This window comes from Desmodus rotundus, chromosome 12 (genome assembly GCF_022682495.2).
Source record: "Desmodus rotundus isolate HL8 chromosome 12, HLdesRot8A.1, whole genome shotgun sequence".
Taxonomy (NCBI): Eukaryota; Metazoa; Chordata; class Mammalia; order Chiroptera; family Phyllostomidae; genus Desmodus; species Desmodus rotundus.
The window spans coordinates 44,429,704-44,449,867 of NC_071398.1; the positions used below are offsets into that span (position 1 = coordinate 44,429,704).

At 58.6% G+C, this 20,164-nt stretch overlaps 3 protein-coding genes across 3 annotated transcripts in view; all 3 read right to left on the reverse strand.

The window, feature by feature from the left end:
• Positions 1–2,049: 2,049 nt before the first annotated feature.
• Positions 2,050–6,220, reverse strand: KCNJ14 (potassium inwardly rectifying channel subfamily J member 14). Its single transcript, XM_024566468.3, has 2 exons — positions 5,513–6,220; positions 2,050–3,869 (listed from the first exon to the last, which is right to left on the reverse strand). The coding sequence occupies exons 1-2, from the start codon at positions 6,218–6,220 to the stop codon at positions 3,282–3,284; spliced, it is 1,296 nt and encodes a 431-aa protein (XP_024422236.1). The 3' UTR covers positions 2,050–3,281.
• Positions 6,221–11,044: 4,824 nt separating this feature from the next.
• GRWD1 (glutamate rich WD repeat containing 1) lies at positions 11,045–16,317 on the reverse strand. The gene is made up of 7 exons (XM_053915562.2): positions 16,092–16,317; positions 15,740–15,857; positions 15,358–15,517; positions 13,578–13,791; positions 13,289–13,431; positions 13,004–13,201; positions 11,045–11,991 (listed from the first exon to the last, which is right to left on the reverse strand). Exons 1-7 carry the CDS (start codon positions 16,276–16,278, stop codon positions 11,674–11,676), a joined length of 1,338 nt encoding a protein of 445 aa, XP_053771537.1. The 5' UTR covers positions 16,279–16,317; the 3' UTR covers positions 11,045–11,673.
• A 1,104-nt stretch (positions 16,318–17,421) lies between these two features.
• Positions 17,422–20,164, reverse strand: part of GRIN2D (glutamate ionotropic receptor NMDA type subunit 2D) — a 37,447-nt gene continuing 34,704 nt past the window's right edge. Inside the window, exons 12-13 of the mRNA XM_053915799.2 lie at positions 19,905–20,137; positions 17,422–19,749 (exon numbers count right to left, since the gene is read on the reverse strand). Coding sequence (XP_053771774.1) covers positions 18,418–19,749; positions 19,905–20,137 — 1,565 coding nt within the window. The 3' untranslated portion in view covers positions 17,422–18,417. The remainder of the gene's footprint in view (positions 19,750–19,904; positions 20,138–20,164) is intronic.

Consider the following 20,164-nt stretch of genomic DNA (forward strand, 5'->3'; position numbering starts at 1 on the left):
GGCCAATAAGCGCCCAAGGAGCAGACGTAGCAGGGTCCTACCGGAGGAAGACGGTGTGTGGGGCCAATCGGAGTGCGGGCCGGGAGCTGGGCACCGCCTCCCAAGCAAAAGCGCGTCTCTGAAGAGCCTGGGAAAGTAATTGCACGGAGGTGGGACTAAGCTGGAACGTAGAGGCCTGCGCCGCTGCGGGGGGCTATGGACGCTTGCATACGAGTTCATCCAGCCCGGCTGCTAGTTATACGTTGCTGGGGGTCGGTACTTTGTTAGTCTTGTTGCCAGACGGCAGGGCCACAGCTAGGGGTTGTTTCCGTAAGCCACACCTCCTAGCGATCAAGCTGCCTTTTGACCGCAGCGGTAGCCACGCAACCGGGAGCAGCTTTGGCTCGCCTAGCTTCGGCCTCCTTTCTCCGGCTTCTGGCTTCTCCGATCTCCAGACCCTTTTCTTACCCCTTCCCATCACCCTATGTACCCCAGCCTCTTCAGAGTTAAGAAGTGGTAGAACAAAGCCTTATTCTTTCTTTGAAATGTTATGCTATTTGACATCTGTCGAGGAGAATGGGACAATAGGGGAAAGCCAAATATAGGGAAAGCTCAGGCTCCGGCCTTCCTGGCGCTCCTACCTCAAGCCCCTCCACCTCTCTCTAGAGCTCCTCCCCTTATTTTAGCATCCTCCCCCCACAAGACAACTCCCCTTTCCTCAGCACCCTTGCATCTTCTCTGATTCCTTCCCGGCTTCTGAGTCCTTTCCTTCCTCCCCACCTCGCCTCACTTGAGGTTTACCCCTCCTCTTACACTCTTATTCTTCTTACACTCCCTCTTCTCAGGGTCCTCCCGCCGCAGCCTCTCACTCCCATTTCTTGCAGCCAAAGCGGGTGCAGGACCCCGGCCAGAATGGAGAACTTGCGCACCCTGTCGCGACCAGGTCCCTAATTGGGTCTGAGGTGGTGTCTGGGCCTCATGCTCATTCGCCGTCCCTGGGCCGGGCAGGTGGGGACAGATTCAGGGCTTGGACCCGGTTAAGCTGACAGATTAGACATGGAGCTTCCTAATCTCTTCACTGACCTTTATGCATGGCCCAGGCCCTGCTCTCCCCATCGGAAACCCAGGCTGTGCCAGCAAAAATCATTCCTTCTGAACAGAACCTTGCCCCTCACCTCACACCTAACATCCTTCTCCATCCCTAATTTCCATTGCCCCAGGGACTACCCCAGACACCCTGAGCTGGTAGAGCAGCCAGCTAATTAATCCCATCCGGTGATTACATGGGGATTCTGAAGGATAAAGGGAGGTGGGGAACCCAGAGGGGTACCTGGGTTGGTGCAGCACTTAGGCAGGCTGATGGGCCATGGCGGTGCCCGCCCTCCAACCCGGGACACCGGGGGTGGGAACATGTCCTCCCTGGCACTGGTTCCTTCTGCGGCTGGCTCCCTGCCTGCTGGGCACTTAGGTAGATAGAAGCATGGGGAAAGGCCAGGCCCAGAAGCACACTCACAGAAACAGCACTGGGGCTCCCAGTGGTTTAATCTGGGGGACAAGTCTTTCCTAAACACATACGTACCCCTGGCAACCACAGCTACCTCCTTCCCCTGTCCCCCAAGCCAGAGCAGGGAGGAGGCGATTCTGGCCCTTCACCACGGCCCACACTGCACCTTGCCTGCTCTGTAATTCGGACATCCAAGTTCACAGCAGGCTTCCAAGAGCGTCTCCCATCGCAGCTGCCCCTGGAAGACTATGCGCTCCCGCACCAGGGAGAGCAGGGAAATCCCTAAGCCCCTCAGCCCCACTTCACCCTCAGCGGAGTGAGGAATCATCTTGCTGGGAAGGCCCTTGGAGAGTTCAAGTTCCAACGCCCCGTTTTTACAGACGAGGAAGCCGAGGCGAGGAAAGAGGAGTGATTTGCCCAACGTCAGGCAGTACTTGAGTAGAGTTGGGATTTAGAGTGAAGCTTCCTGAATCCTTATACCACACCCATTCCGATTAGCTCCACCTCCACTTCTAACCCCTCTGTAAGAACCATGGGAAAAACATAGATAGATATCTGTATTTATATTATGTATAATACACATATTTATAGCATCTTTAAGAAACAGACAAGTTGCACTAGGTGAAGGGTTCCAGAGCACTGCAGACTCACCAGCCTTGGGCCTCTCCCTTCCCTTGCCCAGTAACTAGCCCCATTACCCACAGGGCCGTGCCCGGGCCCTCACCTTCTAGGTCAGCCCAGAAATGCTCATGTCAAGGGCTCAGTCCACCTTCTAGAACTTCCAGGTTTTGATAATGGACAACTCCGGGTCCCTGAAGCCTGGGTTCCTTTTGGCATTACAGAACTACAAAGGAGTCATCTAGACTTGCCACTCCTTCCTGGACTCTGTGATTAATCTAGAGCCACAGAATCTTGATTCCTTTGGACATTCTAGAATGGCACTTGGAAAACAAAACAAAACAAAACCCTGTGGATCATTTAAAAGCACTGATTATCCCCCTCGCTTTGATGTTCTACAGCCAGTGGTCTGGAGTTATATCAGGAACTCCCAGTCGGTCACGTTAGTCCTTCTAGACCCACAGACTCTCCGTTGCTTTGTGCATTCTAGAAACATAACTCTTTAGTTTCTGGAGTTCTACTGTCTAGGTCAAACCTGTTCTCGAACCACCAGTGCTCGTCTCTGTGGTCAATCTAGACTTACAGAATCTCAAAACATGGGCTCTCTGGAACCACAGGTCTTTTCCTGACTTGCAGTCAACATTCCCTGACTTTGGTCAATCAAGAAAGCCCTGAATTCTTGGGGCATTCCAGAGCTTTCCCTCCTTAGGTGGTCTAGAAAAAAAAGACGTGCTACAGGGTGGGCTGAGCGCAAAGCTACCGCCCCTTGAATCTCAGGTCAGTCCAGATTTATAAATTCTTGACCTCTGTCGCTGCTCAAGAACTGCTAACTTCCTCCCCCCGGGGGCAGTCTATACCATTGATTCCTGACCCTGCTCAACAACCCAAGCCAGCCATATAGAAGAATCTAGAACCACCAGCCTTTGCCTCTTGGGTGGTCCAGAATTCTGGTTAGCTCTGGTGAGACTCAGGAATCCAGCCGATAAAGGGGTCTCAGGAAGGCGCACAGAATGCAGAGGAATTAAGATCCAGTCTGTCCATGGTGGGGCCACTAGGCATGGCAGAGCTTCACCGGCTAGTAATTAACCCAGCAGGCCTGGCCCCATCCCAGGAGAGGGCCCGATCTCTCCACCTTGCTCCCTCTGGGAAGGGGGTACAAGTGGGGGGATACCAGCTGGCATCACGGGGGCAGGGGCAGTGCCAGAGTTGGTGTGAGTACTCGGGAACTGGCAGCCCCATCTTCTGCCTCCGCCTCGTCCCCCTCGTTGGCTTCCTCCTCCTCCTGGCAGCAGCTCAGAGCAAGTTCGTTCTCATAACAAAATGCAGCCAGAGAGCCGGGGAAACTAGACTTGGGGCTGTGGAAACCCTGTTCCGCCCGTTCATCCAGCTCCTTGGCGCTACAGACTGGTGTCCCTGGGACTTCATAAGTACGATGGAAGTGGCGATAGTCCACCTCGTACTGGGAGCCGCGCTGAAAGAGGACTGGCTCAAAACGATGCCCCCAGAGCAGCTCCCCAGGGAGATATGAAGAGCGACACTGTGTGGTCATAGCTGTGGCCTCAACCATGCCCTCAAGGATGACCACTAGTTCAAAGTCAGCCCGGGCCAGCTCGGCACGTCCAAGTTCATAGAGGGGGCTGGAGGAGTTGATCTCGTGCACGATGGTGATGGGAGACACGAGGAAGATGCGATCGGTGCCGCCATCAAAGCCCACGTCCACATCCTGGTGGTCCAGCGGTATGTACTCACCTTCTGGGGTCACACGAGGCTGCAGTGAAAGACAAGGGGCCAAAGAGACAGCAGGGAGCATGGAGATGGAAGCAGACAGAGATGGCGATAGAGAGGAACAGAGATGCAGGGAAAGAAGAGATCGGCAGTGGTGACAGCAGCGGGGTGAGTAGAAGAACCCAGAGAGGGGGATGGTGACCCAGAAAGAAAGGAGGACAGAGGCATGGAGGGAGGGGACAGAGTGTCAGCGAGAGGGGGATAAAGGCCCAGGGGGAGGAGGATGGAAGCCCAGAGAAAGAGGGGACAAAGACCCAGAGGGTTTGGGGTTAGAAACCCGAGGAAGAGATAAGGGAGAGAGGAAGACCGGGACAGGTGGCGCAGACGAAGTCAAAGAAACAGATGATAAGAATGACATCCAAGCAGCAATTGGAGGAGAGGGAAAGAACAGTGGCTTTCAATCAGCGGCCAGAGAAAGATAAACCAGGATGACAATCTGGGGCCAACATCCCGTGCCCCACCCAGGCTAGCCCCTGGGCTCTCCGCACCCCCATCCCACCCCCAACGCAGCCGCAGCCCTGCACCCCAGGTGTATATGGGTGTTTGGGTGTGGTGGGGGTGAGGGTATGCGGTCCACAGGCCGGGCACTGGCAGTTCCACCCCCCACGCACCCACGGGTGCACACCCACCTCCCAGGCCATGTCAGAAACCCACAGATTTCTGGAATAGACAATATGCCTCCCAGGAGACAGAGGTGGGGGGTGGCACCCATGCTCTCCCACTTGTCTGTGTCCCAGAGACCGCAGTCACTGCTGGGAGCTGTAGTTCCCACCACCACCCTGCCCCCTCTCACCCCAGTCCAACCTCAACCCAAGATTAAGTGCCTACTGGGACGAGGGCCGCTAGCCCTAGAATGTGGGCAGTTTGACTACAATTCTAGAAACGCTAAAGAGCCTCTTGCCACTGGGAGGGAATCACTAACCCAGGAGCCCATGGGAGTTGTTGTTTTGTTTGTTCGTTGCTGAGAAGCTAAAATTCAAGAGTTTCCCAATGCGGCCCTGTACTCCTCCAAGCAGGAGGCCGGTGGGAGAGATTGGGCCACTGAGGTGGGGAACAACGTTTCCACAAAGGCCGCGGGACCCCATACCCGGAGGCCATGGACCTGAACCCCCATCCTGGGACCTATATCTCCCACAATCCCACAGTGGCCAGGCCTCAAGTCATAGGCCACCGGGAATTGGAAACCTGAGCGGTGATTTACACCAGCTGCAAAACTCCATCTTCTCAAACTACCATCCGGGGCACTTTCACTGCCCTCAGAGCCTTCTGGGAATTGTAGTTCAGCGCCTTTACAGGCCAGGTGTGGCCCCGTCCAGGTTTAGATTTCCTACAATCCCATAGGGGGCCCATCTTCAAGTTCCAGGACACTCTTTAGGTCTCAAAATCTGTCTCAAGTCTAGGCCCTCAGGAAGAGTTGGGTTCACATCTACAACAGTTCCTAGCTGGACTCAAGCACAGGCTACAGGTGGAGCTGGAAGGGCCCTGTCTGAGAGGCTGCTGGGAATTGTAGTCCACACACCCTTCAGGGCCGACGCGCATCTCGCCCTCAGGCCTACATCTCCCACAATGCCTCAGGGTCCCTCTCCACCCCGCGAACCGCCCCTCCCTGGGGCGGTGGCCTGGCACCTGCAGCAGCTGGGCCCGCACGTGGGCCTCAACGAGGTGGCTGCGGCGCAGGTTTCCGACGCGCCACATGAGGCAGAGGCGGTGGTCGCGCAATGCCAGGACGGCGTTCTCGCTGAACACGAGCGTCTCGTTGCGCTTCTTGGGCTTGGCCATCTTGGCCATGACGGCGCCCACGACGAAGGCGTCCAGCACGCAGCCCGCGATGCACTGCAGCACCACAGCGGCCACCGCGGCCGGGCACTCCTCGGTGACGCTGCGCACGCCGTAGCCGATGGACGTCTGCGTCTCCAGCGCGAACAGGAAGGCGGCCAGGAAGCTGGCCACGTGGGAGAAGCAGGGAGCGGGTGGCGGCGGCGCAGCCAGGTCGCCGTGCAGCGAGGCGATGAGCCAGAAGGCCAGGCCGAAGAGCAGCCAGGAGGCGAGGAAGGAGCAGGAGAAGAGCAGGCACATCCAGCGCCAGCGCACGTCCACGCACGTGGTGAACAAGTCGCTCAGGTAACGCGCACCCTGGCCACCCAGGTTCACGAAGCGCACGTTGCAGTGGCCGTCCTTCTTGACGAAGCGCCCGCGGCGCCGCCCCACTGGCGAGGGTGCTGGCGCCCACCCGTTTCGGCACAGCCCTGGCCCGGCCTCCTCCTCATCGCCTGCCCTTCTGTCCCCCGACTCCAGGGCGCCGCTCAGGCGGCGCAGGGCCCTGGCCAGGCCCATTGGATGGGGACAACCCCTCCACTTGGACTAGTGGGGGGAGGGCACCCCAAACCTGCGGGGACAAGAAATGGGCAGAAACATCAGAGGTGCCAGGAATGGGTGGGCAGGCTCCCTGGGCCTTACGGTCTCATCGGGCAAACGGGTGGAAAGGTAATCATCTTGAAAGTCAAAACAGTACATCGTCCATGACAATGACAACAATACTTGTAATGACAGAGACAAAACTAAGGCCAGGACAACACCGTTGTAGCAAGCGCCCCAATAATCGGAGCCGACATTTATACAGCGCCAGACACTGTTTTGAGCATTTTACATGAATTTTTGTATTTGGGCCTCACAGCATTATCCCCATTTTACAGAGAGGAAACTGAGGCACAGTATGTTGAGCTTGCCTATGGTCACAGCTGATGAAGCTGGGATTTCAGTGCTAGCCGTCTAGCTGCAGAGCCCGAACTCATAATGACCGAGTGGCTACTGCCTCTCAGAGTGGATTCAGCACCGGGAAGTGAGCTGGAGCTCTGAGGTCCCTATGGTTCAGAAATAAGCTCAGGGCCCCAGCCCACGTGGCTCAGTTGATTGAGCATCCTCCCTCGAATGTTGCGGGTTGGATTCAGGGGTCAGGGCACATGCCTGGGTTGCAGGCCAGTCCCCAGTTGGGGCTTGTGCAAGAGGCAACCAGTCAATGTTTCTCTCTCACACTGATGTTTCTCTCCTTCTCTTTCTCCCTCCCTTCCCCTCTCTGTCTCTAAATAAATAAATAAGATCTTTTAAAAAAGCTCGGAAAGCACAAGCAACAAAAGGGAAAAAAAAGATATACTGAGCTTCATCGAAGTTAAAAACTTTGGTGCCTCAAAGGACACTCACTACCAACAAGGCAAAAAGAGAACCTAGTTACAAATCATATAGCAAAGAAATTTGTATCTACAATAAATAAAGAGTCCTCACGACTCAATAATAACAACACGACCTAATTTAAAAATAGGCAAAGGATCTGAATAGACTTTGCTCCAAAAAACATCTACCAGTAGCCGATGAGCACATGAAAATATCACCCTCATTGGCCATCAGGGATGCTAATGAGTCTAGCATGAGATGTCACTTCGCACCTACATACCATGGCCATACTGTGAAACAATACATAAAGCAGAAAATAAGCGTTGACAAGGATGTGGAGAAATTGGCACCCTCCCCAGTCTGGCAGTTCCGTAAATGGTTAAACATAGAGTGGCCATGTGGTCCAGAAATTCTACTCCTAGGTATTTCTCAAGAGAAATAAAAGGTGTCCCCCCATCCCTTGTGCCCAAACGTTCACAGCGGCACTATTCACAACAGCCGGAAGATGGAAACCACCCAATGGCCAACGACTGATAAATGGAAATAAAATGTAGGATTTCCACACAGTGAAGTACTACCCAGTATTGAAAAGAAAGTTCGTTCTGCCCTGGCTGGTGTGGCTCAGTGGATTGAGCACCGGCCTGCGAACCAAAGTGTCGCTGGTTTGATTCCCAGTCAGGGCAGGGGGCACGTGAGAGGTAACCACACGTTGATGTTTAGTTCCCTCTCTTTCTCCCTCCTTTCCCCTCTGTCTAAAAATAAGATAAATAAAGTCTTTTAAAAAAAGAAAGTTCTGACACATGTTACATGTTTGAACCTTGAAAATATTAAGTGAAAGAAGCCAATCACAAGACCACACGTATTGTATACTTCATTTATATGAAATGTCCAGAGTGGGAAATGTACACATTCAGAAAGTGGACGAGTCATGCCTAGTGTGGGCGGAAGGGTCAGGGAATGGCAGCCAGAGGACATGGCGTTCCTTACTGGGCATATAAAAGTGTTCCAAAATCGAATGCGGTAATAATCACACAACTGGGAATATACTGGAACCCTTGAACTGTGCACTTTGATGTGCGAGTGGAATGGTATGTAAATTACCTTTCAGTGAAGCTGTTACACACACACACACCCCGAGGCTCCCTCCTCTCAGACCTTGAGCGAGTCCTTCTGAGCCTCAGTTTCCTCAACCATAAGATAGGGAAACTGGACTTCTTCAAGTCAGGAAGGGCTTCTAGTCATATAAACCCAGGACCCACTCCTGGCTCAGTTACGGACCCACTATGTGCCCTGGGATGACTGACTTCCTTTTCTGGAGCCTCTGTTTCCTCATCTGTGAGGTGGAGGGGGTCTCATCAGCTAGACAGGGTGGAGGCGGGCAGAGGGAAGGGACCTCATGACCCTCCAGGTCAACATCTGGCCCTGCATTGGAGGGATCCCCCGGACCTGTCTGGGCTAGGGGTGAAATAGTTGGCATATGGGCTCCATCAATATTTACCAAGCACCTGGGTACTCTGTGCCCGTGCCAGGCTCTGGGATCCTGATGGTCTTCTCGGCAGGGCTGGGGGCACTCAATCCGAGGAGATGGCTACTAGTCAAGGTGAAGTTCAATACCTACGGGTGCCCCTCCCAGCCCACCCTGGCCTCCTGCTCTGCACCTGCTGCCCATGGCCACCCAGGGTTTATTTCGCCCATTCCACGGAGGCAAAGCTGGGGCCTGGGTCAGGGTGGACTGGGTCTGGCTGTGTCCAGCACCCACAACATACCCCAGCTCTTTTTTCACCTTTAACTGATCCGGCTGTTAGAGATGGTTCTTCTGGAGTGGGGAAACTGAGGCTAGTTGCTGAAGGGGGCAGGTTTGATGTCAGGGTCCAGGCTCTGACCTCATCTGTGGTCCTCTCCTGCCTGGGAATCCCCGCTCTGTACGAGCCCCCTCTCGGGAGCCATGGGTGACAGGGTGTCGGGAAGCGGGCTGGCTTCCCGCTATCCCAGCCATCCCAGGATGGGCCTCATCGTACCCCATCTCTGACCAGGACCCCGGGGACTTTGCTCTCTACAGGGGAGGAAACAGCCGCAGGCCTGTCCCTGGGCCCAGGCCCCTCAGTCGGGGAATGGCAAACCCTGGACCCCCACCTGGGCTGCTTGGGTGCCAAAGCCTGAGCCTCAAGCCGCAGGATGTCCCAAGCACCCACTGCGTCCTGGGCCTCAGGACCAGCTCCCCTCGGGTGTCCACAGCCCAGCCACTGGACTCCCCCAGACCCCACAGCTCACCTGGACTGCCAGAACACTGGGAGGGCAGGGTCATTGGTCTGCCTCACGGGTTGGGGAGCAGCTCAGAGACCTGGCCAGGCCCGTGCAGTGCAAGGTTGGCTGAGAGGCCCTGAGCCTTTCCAGCCCAGGGCTCTGCCTCCTAAATAAATCCCCAAGGCCCATACTCAGCCCACAAGGGCAGACACCACTGTCCACTTCCCAGAGCAGCGGGGTGGGGGCTTCACCTCCCGGGGGCCTGTCTGCGCCCAACAGGGCCCAGCCTTCAGGGGTGACCCCTCCCTGACAAAGGCAGGGCCCAAGGGAAAGGCTCCAGGGCCTAAAGTCCTCCCCCTGCACCTCCCCCCCCCCACCTGTCAGAGCAGCTTAATGTTTCCATATAAAGGAGACAGGGGGCTTAAGGTGCCTTAACTTGGTCTCAAAGTCACCGCCTAATCTGGGGCCAAGAAGCTCCGCCTCCAGGCCCAACCTCCCTCCCTCTCCCCCCAAAGAAACCCACACTTTGACACTCTTCCCGAGTGTTTCCCCTACCCCCCACCTCCCTGTGGGGTCTGGGAGGCAGGTTGGAGGGGTGTAGGGGTGGAGACTGGGGAAAGAGAAAGGTACAGGGGCTGAGAGGGAGCCTGAGACAGAGGGAAGAACAGAGATGGGGGAGGGTGGGCAGGGACCCATAGAGAGACAGAGACCTGGACAGAGAGAGAGACCCAGAGGGAAGGGAAGACCCAGGGGTAGGAGGACAGTCCCAGGGGGAGGGGGAAAGACACTGGTGGCAGGATGAGGGGGACAGAGGCCCAGGCAGAGAGAGAGACAGAAACAGACGGGCAGAGGAGGAGCGATGGGAAGGGGAGACCATGGCTTAGGAAACGGAAGGACGGGGAGGTGGAGCTGGGCAGACAGACCAATGGAAGACTTGGAGATGGGGCAAGAAAGAGGCTGTTGAGATGGAGGGTGGGGGGCAGGGAAAAAAGGCAGAAAACATTGACGGGTTGAGAGTTGGGGGCACGGAACTTGAAAGGAGGAACTGTCCTGGGGCTGGACTATCCCTGGGGTAAGACAGGACCTGTCTGAAGGGGGACAGCGAGGATGCGGCAGGGATGCAGGGGAAGAGATGCCTAAGCCAGCAGGGTGGGGGGCAGGGGTGGAAGGAGGTGGGGTGGCCCCTAGCCCCTGGACGCCTGCTCAGGACCTCCGCTTGGAACACATACCTGGTGGGGCGGCCCACCCCCATGCCCTCTGCTGGAGGCCCCTCTGGGCGCTGAGAGGCTGCAGTCAGTCCTTGGCCCTGGGGGCCTTGTGCTGGGCGCTCGACCTCTATGTCCACAGGCGGATCAGAGGCCTGAGGGGGGGCAGGGGGTGGGGCCAGCTCAGAGCCGCAGAGGGGGAGCCAGGGAGGACGGCCAGGCAGGCCGCTGGGCCGCAGCCCAAGCAAGCTGGAGAGGAGATGGTGGCAGAGGTGCAGAAGGGGTTGGGGTCAGGGACAGAGCGTGGGGGCCAGGAGACAGGAAGACAGGGCCATGAATGAGGCACACAGAAGCGGGGAGATCACGACAAGGGGACAGTGATGGGAGGAGAAACGGGGGCTCCCTGGTTCCTGGAGATAAGCCTTGGAAAGTTGGGGTCCCGGGTGAGATACCCTCCCGAGACCCCCGAGGGAGCTCCAGATGGCGTGGAACAGACTCCTGCCCCTCCTCCCATCTCCTCCCAGGATGGACCTCACACACGTCAAGCCTCTTCTGGTCCTTTACTTCCTCTCAGGAGCCCCAACTTTCCTGCCCCACAGTGCCTGCCTTCAGCACACAGAGGAGGGGAGAGGCCCATGGTTAGTCCTGGTGGCAGGAAGGGGCCGACCCTAATCCCACTGGCAAACCCACCCCTCAAACCTGGTCCTTGTAAAGCCACTGAGTTCCCTGGGGCCAAAGGGGCGGGCCAGGTGTGGCAGCTGACAAAATATCCACAGCAACGGGGGCCACACCAAGACCCCTGGAAATGGGCCAATAGAGTCCTCTGAAGGGGGGTGGGGGGATCACTGGGCTGAGCCAAGTCTTCCGGCGGGTGGGGTCCCTGCAGTCAGACCAGGCGGTTTCAGAGGGCCACGGGTCAAACCTAGTCCTTTGGCTGCGGGGGTCATCAGGCCAAACCAAGTTCTTTTAGAGCTGTGGGTCAATCCCGTCCCTCGGCCAGAGGGGGTCACCAGAGCCAACGAACTCTTTCAAAGCACAGTAAGTCCCAGAGAAGCCCCCACGGCGGCTAGTGGGCCAAGCGAGGTCCTTCTCTGGGAGGGGCGGTGGACGGCTGAGTGAGTCTCTTCCAGGGGATCCAATTTGAACTTTGGTCCCCAGGCGCCAGGCCCCTCAGACACTGATGGTGCGGAAGACGGTGAGGCCAGACAGGGCGGTGCTGACCAGGACCCCGGGGCACTGCGGGTGCCAGTGCAGCTCCTTGAGCTCCGTCTCGCCCTGGTGTACGAACAGCAGCTGCTGCGGGAGGTCTGCCAGGCTGGGGTCGGTCTCCGGGGTGCCCACCTCGGGGTCCCGCTCCACCGCCAGGTCCCACTGTGTGATCTGGTTGTCTGCGCCCGAGGCCGCGAAGACCCCACTGTCCTGGGGATGCCACTCGACGGAGGTCACAGGGGCCACGTGCTGCTTGAAGGTGGCCACTGGGGAGCCAGACTGTGGGAAAACAGGCATTTGAGCACCTCAGCCTGACTCCTGGGGTACCCCAGCCCAAGTCCCCAACCCCTCCCTGGATTTGGGGTCCACCAGGGCTGTACCCTCATGCCCCCACAAGCCCAGATTCTCTGAAAGGGACAGCTAGCAAAGTATAACTGGTCATAAAGGTGTAACGTCCCAGGGCTGCTTGGGACCGTGGTTTCACCTGCAAAGAGTACCCCCCTGGGGGGGTGGGAACATATGGTTCTGCAAGTGCTTCCCCCACTGAGTCCAGGGCCTTACAGGGGCAGAACACGGCTCCCAGGCTCCAGAAGTAGCCGGTGTAAAGAATGAAGACACTCTCCCTAAACAAAGGTGCTGTGGGGGTGGGTCTCTCTAATGTGGAGAGGTGGCTCCCTATTTCCAACAGGGAATCAACTCGGCCATGAGACCTGGCCAGTCACCTGCCTCGGGCTGATTATCTGGAACCTGTGACACCGGAGGGGGAAAAAGATGGCAACCCGGTGATCCCGGGAAGGCACGGAGACATAGGCTTTGCTCAGAGGGACCCTGAAAGCGGCAATTTCTCCTGCCCAGAGCCCCTCTCAGCCTACAAAGTCCACCCTGGCCACAGTCACGCCTGTGCCTGTCCTTGCTATGCCTTGGTGTCCTCTCTTGCAACGAGTGAGCTGGGCTCCAAGTCTCTGATGAGTCTATAAAATCCACTAAAAGGCAAAACCACAGCTCCCGGAGCCCTTGAGCCCCCAGCAGCCCAGCCAGCTGCACGGACCCCCGCACGGGAACTGTAGTCTCTGCCTCCTGTCAGCTCTCTGGCTGGTAGAGTGAGTGAGTCCACACCAGTGGTCCGCTTGCTGGGCCTGTTTCCTCATCTGCACCCCAGGGGCTAGACCCCAATGCAAAGGGCTTTCCCAGTGCTGGTGCAGAAAGTCACCCATGGAGGGAAAGCCCACAGATCCTAGTGGCTGCGGGAACAGGAGCTACCCCAGCCCTGGGAGCCCGGCTGAGAAAGCACCTTGAACTGCCGAAGGTCCCAGACCTTGAGGGCGCCGTCATCCCCACCACTGAGCAGGAAGGGCTCCCGGTGGCTCCAGTTGATGACGTTGACGTCCCCGTCGTGGGCGGTGGCAGTGGTGAGCATGCAGGCCTTGCTGGGGGCTGCCCGGATGTCCCAGATGCGAACGGAGGCGTCCGCTGAGCAGGAGGCGAATACCTGGAAGAGGAGTCGGAGTGACCCAGGGCCCCCCTGACCCCCCCCCCCCAGGCCCAGGTGCCAGTCACGGGCCCAGCCCTCCCTCACCGTGTCCTCGGTCGGGGACCACTGCAGGTCCTCCACGGAGCGTGTGTGGCCCACAAATGGCCGCTGGTCCACATGCCAGGAGCCGCCATCCGTAGGCGTCCAGAGGTGGATGTTCTTCTGACAGTCACCCGTCAGCAGGCGACCTGAGGAAGAGAGTCAGGACGCCCCCGGTCCCAGCTGGCCATCACTCACTCCCTCCCCTGGAGTCTCAGAGCACTGCCCCCAACCCCGGCTGCAGACCCTGCCCCCTCTCACCACCCAGGACCAAGCGCACACCCCAGGGCCTCACCAGGCACGCGGGGGGACCAGTCCAGGGCAAAGCCCTCGCCCATGTGGCCAGCGAAGGTGAAGATGGGCTTCACACGGGCTTGCTCGTCCCGGAGGAAGATCGCCAGGGCCTGGGGGTCATCAACCACCTGCAGGAGCCGCCGCAGTACGAACACCTCCACCTGGCCCTTCTCTGACCACACCCCGGCCACCGGCTCCTCGCCCAGCCAAGACACCTGTGGGGGAGACGGGAGAGGAGCTGAGTTGGGATGGGAAGCCCAGGGTAGTGACCATGGCTCCTGGCTTCCCTGAGAACTAGGGCTCTGGTTCCTCAGACCCTGGCCCCCCACTCCCTGGGCTGGGACTGCAACCGCAGAAGCCCTTGTGGGAAAGGACCACAGCCTGCAAGGCCAGCTTGGTGCCTGTGACAACTTCCCGCCCTGTGGGAGAGGCGGTGGTGGGGGGAGAACAAAACTCCAAGGCCCCTGGGAATCGAGACTGTGATTCCCACCACCTGTAACCTTCTCAAGGTTGGACAGTCACAGGCCTCAGTCCCCCGTCCGTTTGCTCACAAGGAGATCCAGCCTCAGGGTTTCCAGTAGACCCTAGCCCTGACCCCCCTTGAACCTGATTCCTATCACACTGACCATTCAGCCTTCACAAGAGCAAAGCCAAGCTCCTACCCAACGACCTCAACCTACTGCTCCCCAAACTTTCTTTCTACTTGTCCCTTCCTCACACCTGCCACCTATGTTGGTCCCACTAAAAACGCACCACTTCTAACCCCTTCTAGCTGCCTCTATTGTCACACGCGTCACTGCTGATGCCATCCTTCCCTGAACTACTGCCTCTTACGGGACTCTGTCCTTGCTTCCCTGCAGCCTATTCCCAACACAGCAGCCACAGAGATCCCTTTAAAATACCAGTCAGCCCAGGCTGGTGTGGTTTCAGCGGATTAAGTGCTGGCCTGTGAACTGAAAGGTCACTGGTTTGATTCCCAGTCAGGGCACATGCCTGGGTTGTGGGCCAGGTCCCCAGGAGGGGGTGCGCAAGAGGCAACCACATTGATGTTTCTCTCCCTCTTTCTCCTCCCCTTCCCTTGTCTCTAAAAATAAACAAAATCTTAAAAAAATAAAATAAAATAGCAATCTACTCCGAAACACCCTCACCTCCTTACCTGACTTTAGTTTTCCTCTACAACACTTAGCACCTTTGACATAGTACACATCTACTTAGTTTGTTCTTGCTCCCTTCTCCACTAGCAGGTAGGTTTCCTGCAGCCTGACACCTCTGGCCCCCTGTAGGTCCCTGGGGTCTAGAACGGCGCCTGAAACACAGAAACACTTCAGTGGAGACACGCAGCAAGGACTGCTGTTTATGTGTCATCTCATTTAATTCACACGCCCACCTCATCAGAAGATGCTATCACCCTGAACCACAAAAGTGACACCACAGCCCAGAACAGTTCCTAAAGCAAATAACAAGAAACCACACAGACACACTGCAACCAGATGCTATTTCTAAGCACCTGAAATAATCGTATGTTACTCATTCTGTTGTATCCTCACATCAGGCCAGTTTTGTTAACTCTCAGCATTTTACAGAAAGACATAAAAAGTACCTCCACAGCACCTAGCACCCAGTGACAACTCAGAATAGCTAGGACACACACAAATGAACATGGCAAATTACAAGCCTGACGCTTTCCCAAACGCAGCAGGGCACAAGGAGGTGCCCGTGTGGACAGGAGGGGTGGGGTGCGCTCCAGAGGTTGTGGAGCGGAACCCTCAGACTGTACGTACCCGAACTCGGTTGATGCCACCATAGTGGGGCACCATAGCCAGCTCTAGCTGAGGCTTCCGCTCTTCTTCATCCTCTTCATCTTCCTCCTCCTCTTCATCACTGTCCTCTGATGGCGGGGGCTTCGTCCCGTGTAGATTGTGCATCCGAAGCATCATTAATCTGGGGGAAAGTGTGAGGTGACTAAGGCGCTGGATGTCAGGGTCCTCTGGGAGGAGGGAAGACGGAAACGCCAACTTCTGGGTCTGAGAGAGGCAGAAGCTGGAAGCCCTACCTCCGGGGTCCTGGGGAGTGGGGTGCTGGAGGCTGAATCCTGGACCCTGAGGCAGTAAGAGGTTGGGGACTTGGACTCCTGGTTCTGGGAAAGCTTCAGGTTTCACCCACCTGTTGCTTTGGGCGCTCTCCGCCTGGGTGCCAGCACACAGGTAAAGCGTAAGAGGAAACTCTGTCCGATTGTCTCCAAGGTGATCCCGGACGATGTCAAAGCTGAGACAGGGGGCGCCTGGGGCGAGAAAGAGAGATTGGAAAGTTACGAAGGGATAGCGGGATCTCAGGCCCCTCCAGTGTCATATCACCCCTCTTAGAGCCGAGTCTTCTCTCTCAGAGCGCCTGTTAAGTTAAAAGCGCAGGACCTGATCCCCTCAGGACCCAGGATTCCAGTTCCCTCCTTCCTCAGGACCCAGGATTCCAGGTCCCTCCTTCCTCAGGACCCAGGAGTCTGGGTATCCAGCCCTACCAGTCTGCGCTCGGTGGTACAGCACATAGGCCTCCTCGTCCATGACCAATTCCTCTCCTTCGCGCAGCGGCGGTCCCCGGCCGGGCAGGTAGACCTGGGCCGGATCCTCTGATCCCGAGTCGCGGGACTCTGCCTCCATGGGTTCTTCTGTCTCACACGTGCGGCGCCGACCCTTGCGCGCCGCCATCTTAGGAACCTCTTACCGTGGGCGCGAGGGAAAATCGTCACTTCCGGGTTGAGTTTCTCTCCCCACCCCCCTGGAGGTCCGCCAAGCTGCTCGGTTACCTTAAAACCTTCCAGTTCACCAATTAGAGAAGGCGGTAGGGAGAGGGAGAAGGAGAATCACGGTAACTGAGTTCCGGTTTAGCCTAGAAGGGCTGCAGTGGATACCGAGAAACCACATGGCCCGCGTGCCATTGGCCGTTCTTCTGCGGAGCAGTGGCAAGGCCTCCTGGGAGTTGTAGTTCTGTGGGAGGCCTGCGTTTCCCCATCAACTAAAGGAGTTCTGAGCCTCCGCTCGATTTTCCACCTTTGACTCCCAGCGTTTTATTTTCACTTAGTTGATTATTCATGTATGCAAATAAGAGCTCTTACTGACAAGGACCGCGAGTTTCTATTCTCTGAAGGCCCATAAAGCCGGTTTCTTCTCCCCTCCATGTGATGATGGCTTTCCTTTACTTCAAAATGCTTAATGTAGACAGGATGATATTAACGCGGAAGTGAGACGGTTGAACCTACCCTCTCAGCACAGCCAACTGCCTAACCAGGACTTCACATTACAGCTATGGTCAGAGAGCGCGTAGTCGGAAAGTCCATTGGAGGCAGTAATTACAAGTGCTGTGATTCTCTTCATTGCCCATCAGCACCAGAAGTTTGGCTAATTGGCATAATGAAATGTTGGAAATGTACTCTCGTTGGTGAGGTTATCGGTATTCAAGATATGTGGGTTGGCTGGCATGTGTTAGACACTCTCCCCGCTGGCACCCACAGGACATTAAGAATCTTGCGAGCCTCGTCCCTGGATGCCATAGGAATGGGACCCTAGACTTGATCCTAAAATGGTTTGATCCTGGTTCTTTCCTGAGTTCTCTGTCCCCCATACCTATAGGTCTCTGTCTGCCCCTGCCCCTTTTCTTCTTACGGACTGTTCCCACCTCCTCTTTCTGGGGCCTTGTCTCCCACCTCCCTCCAGAATCTTTGTTCTCGCTCTAATTCTCCTTCTGCCCTCTCTTTCTCTATGGGACTTCTCTCGGTTTCAGTTTCCTCCAGATGTTTCAGGGGGGCTAAGAGACAGACGCGGAGCTCATACTTGGACTGAGGAGGCGTAAAAACATGGTTTATTCCAAACACTGCAATGTGGAACAGGAGAGTGGGGCGGGAGGTCGGTGGTGAGTGTGGACTCCCAGACCCTCCCTTCCACAACCCAGCTCCAGACCCGGCTGGAGATCTGGGAAGAGGAGGCTTGGGGGGGGGGGGGGGCGGCGTCTGCTGGGCCATCACTGAAGGGTCAGAAATAAAGGTTAGATTTGGAGAGGATGTGTTTGGTGGCACCTGGGGCTGGTAGTGAGGTGTGACCGGGTGGGAAGTTCTGGGCCCTGCAGGTCGGGATCCACGCGGGGCGCAGGGAGGCGGGGCTTCCGTTGGGGGCGTGTCCTACGTCAAAATAGGGAAATACGACCGAGGATGGGAAAAGGAGGAACGGGGTGTCCCGGTTTGACGTCAAGGGGCACAGTCTGGTCGGGGCACAGTCTGGGGTTCGGGTCACAGTTTGGGGTCAGGGGTCACAGTCTGGGGTCGGATGACTATTTGTAGGGGTCGGAAGTCACAGTCTGGGGTCAGGGGTTTCTGTATGGCGGGGCCAAGGTCTAGGGTCACAGTTTGGCGAACGCGTCTCACAGTTTTGAGTCCCGATGGATGAAAGGTTAAAAACGGGCTTCCCCGGAGGCGTGGCTGGGACCGGGGAGCTGCACAGTGATGTGAGGGCCACGGCCCCGGGCGTGGGGATGGGGCGCGGGCGCGGCGTGAACCCCCACCTCCCGCCCCATCTGGTGACGTTAAAAAGCCCTTGTCGGGTTTAAAAAAAAGTCCAGTGGGCTCCGAGACCTCCTCCCTCTCGCTCTCAGGCTGGATGAGATTCGGGGAACCCAATCCCCTCGGGCTCACAGTGCCTCGAAAACGAAGGGGCACAGGACGCTGCTCCAGGCGGGGTCCGGCCAGTTCCACCTTTTTCTTTCCCACCCCACGTGGGTCCTTGTCCACTGCGCGTGCCCCCTCGGGCCGTGGCCTGCGCTGACCGAGGGGGGACAGTCGGGCCCCCGGGGCCGCGTCATACCTCGGACTCGAGGCTGGAGAAGTGCGCTGAGCCCCGGCGGGTCCCCAGGTCTGCGCCCCGGTGTCTGCGGTGGGACGCGGTGGGCAGCGGCGGCCCCCAATGCGCTGCGTGCAGGCACCGGCGCGCGTGGCGGGAGGGCCCAGTGAGCCGGCGCGCGGGGGCGGCGCGGGGACACGAGCTGAGGTCCTCAAGCGAGCGAGAAGTGGGCGCGGGAGGCGGGAGGTCCCAGCCCCCAGCGGAGCGCCGGTGGCGGTGGTGGTGCGGGGCAGGGGGAACGGGCACGCGGTGCGAGGCCCGCGGACGGTGCCCGTGCGGCCGCGGGCACCCGCAGCGGGCCCGGCGCCGGGGCGGGGGTCCCGCGGCCCAGGGAGGGGGCGGCGGCGCCCACCAGCCGCCGTCCAGGCCGTCGTGGGAGCAGCTGAGGTGGCGCGGCGGCGGCAGCAGCTCCAGGCTGGCGCAGTGGCGGCAGTGCCAGGCGGCCGGGCCGCCGCGCGGGGGCAGGTAGTCCCAGCTGCCTGCGCGCCAGCCCCCGAGCTTGTCGACCGACCAGTAGCGGCCGGGCGGCGGCCCTAGGCGCTCGGCGTACGGGTAGGGGAAGTCGGCGAACCACCAAGGCTCCAAGCCGCCCAGCGACGCACCGCCCAGGCTCTCCGAGTCCTCCGAGTCCGACGGCGACGGTTCCAGGTCGAGGTACGGGCAGGGAGGGGGCGCGCCGCGGCAGGGAGGGGGCGCCCCCTGGGCCCCGCCGCCCGTTCCCCCGGCGCCCGCAACGCCGCCCGCACCGGGACCCAGTAAGGGCTGGCTCTCGGGGTCGGAGCGCGGCCAGCGAGCGGGCGCCGGCGGGCTCTCATCCTCGTAGGCCAGGCGGCAGAGCGGTGGCCCGACGGCGGTGGCCGCCGCGGAAGGGGGCGCAGGTGGCGACGGGAAGCCGGAGTAGGCGCCCGCTGAGGGCTCAGCCGGCTCCTTGTCCCGCACAATGGCGAAGTAGGAGGGCGGCGGCTTCTGCGGGGGCTGCGCCGCGGGTGGGGACATCGGGCGCCCGGCCGCGCCTCGGGGCGCCGCGCGCGCCTCACCCACGCCCAGGCCCTGGGGCTCGATGGGGCCGTAGTAGCGGTGGAAGCCGTCGGCCAGGCCCGGGACCCCCGGCGGCCCCGCGGCTTTGGCGCGGCGCCAACGATCCACAGCGGCGCGCTCGCGGGGTAGGAAGGGCGCGGGGCCCGGCGCGGGACGCGCCGTCGGGTACGCGGGGCTGGGCAGCGGCTGCGGCGGAGGCGGGGGCTTGGCGGGAGGCGGGGCTGCTTCAGCGCTGCAACAGCTGTACATGCCCTGCGTGGGTCACGGGAGAGGCGGGGTTGGCGAGGTAGTCCCCCTCCCCGAATTCCTCCCTCCTCTCCCGCACCTCCGCCCGGGTCCCTTCTATTCCTAGGCATCCCTGCCCGTTTCCACCTATGGGTCCCCTTCGCCTGGCTCTTTCCCCGTACCCTGGAGAAAGCCAGCAGGAAGTCCATGCGCTGCGTGGGCCCCAGGCAGTGCCGCAGGCGCCAGTACACCAGGTGCTCCCAAGCGAAGACCAGCAGGGAGAGGCCCATGGCCACCAGGAGCATGTAAAAGACACCTGCCATGTTGTCGATGTCCAGCTTGCTGCTCATCACCTCGATTTTGTCGTTGTGGCAGATCCCGGACAGCCACAGCCGCTCCAGCATCTCGATCTCATCTGGGGAGAGGGGGCAAGGGCAGGAAG

Excerpts from the sequence above, each read along its gene's own strand:
- GRWD1 (XM_053915562.2), bottom strand. The coding sequence starts at position 16,278 with ATGGCGGCGCGCAAGGGTCGGCGCCGCACGTGTGAGACAGAAGAACCC. Across the intron at positions 13,432-13,577 it reads CTGGTCCCCCCGCGTGCCTG|GTCGCCTGCTGACGGGTGAC; the intron begins GTGAGGCCCTGG and ends TCTCTTCCTCAG. Across the intron at positions 11,992-13,003 it reads GGGACCTTCGGCAGTTCAAG|TCTGGCTCCCCAGTGGCCAC; the intron begins GTGCTTTCTCAG and ends GTTTTCCCACAG.
- KCNJ14 (XM_024566468.3), bottom strand. The coding sequence starts at position 6,220 with ATGGGCCTGGCCAGGGCCCTGCGCCGCCTGAGCGGCGCCCTGGAGTCG. Across the intron at positions 3,870-5,512 it reads TGCGGGCCCAGCTGCTGCAG|CCTCGTGTGACCCCAGAAGG; the intron begins GTGCCAGGCCAC and ends CTTTCACTGCAG.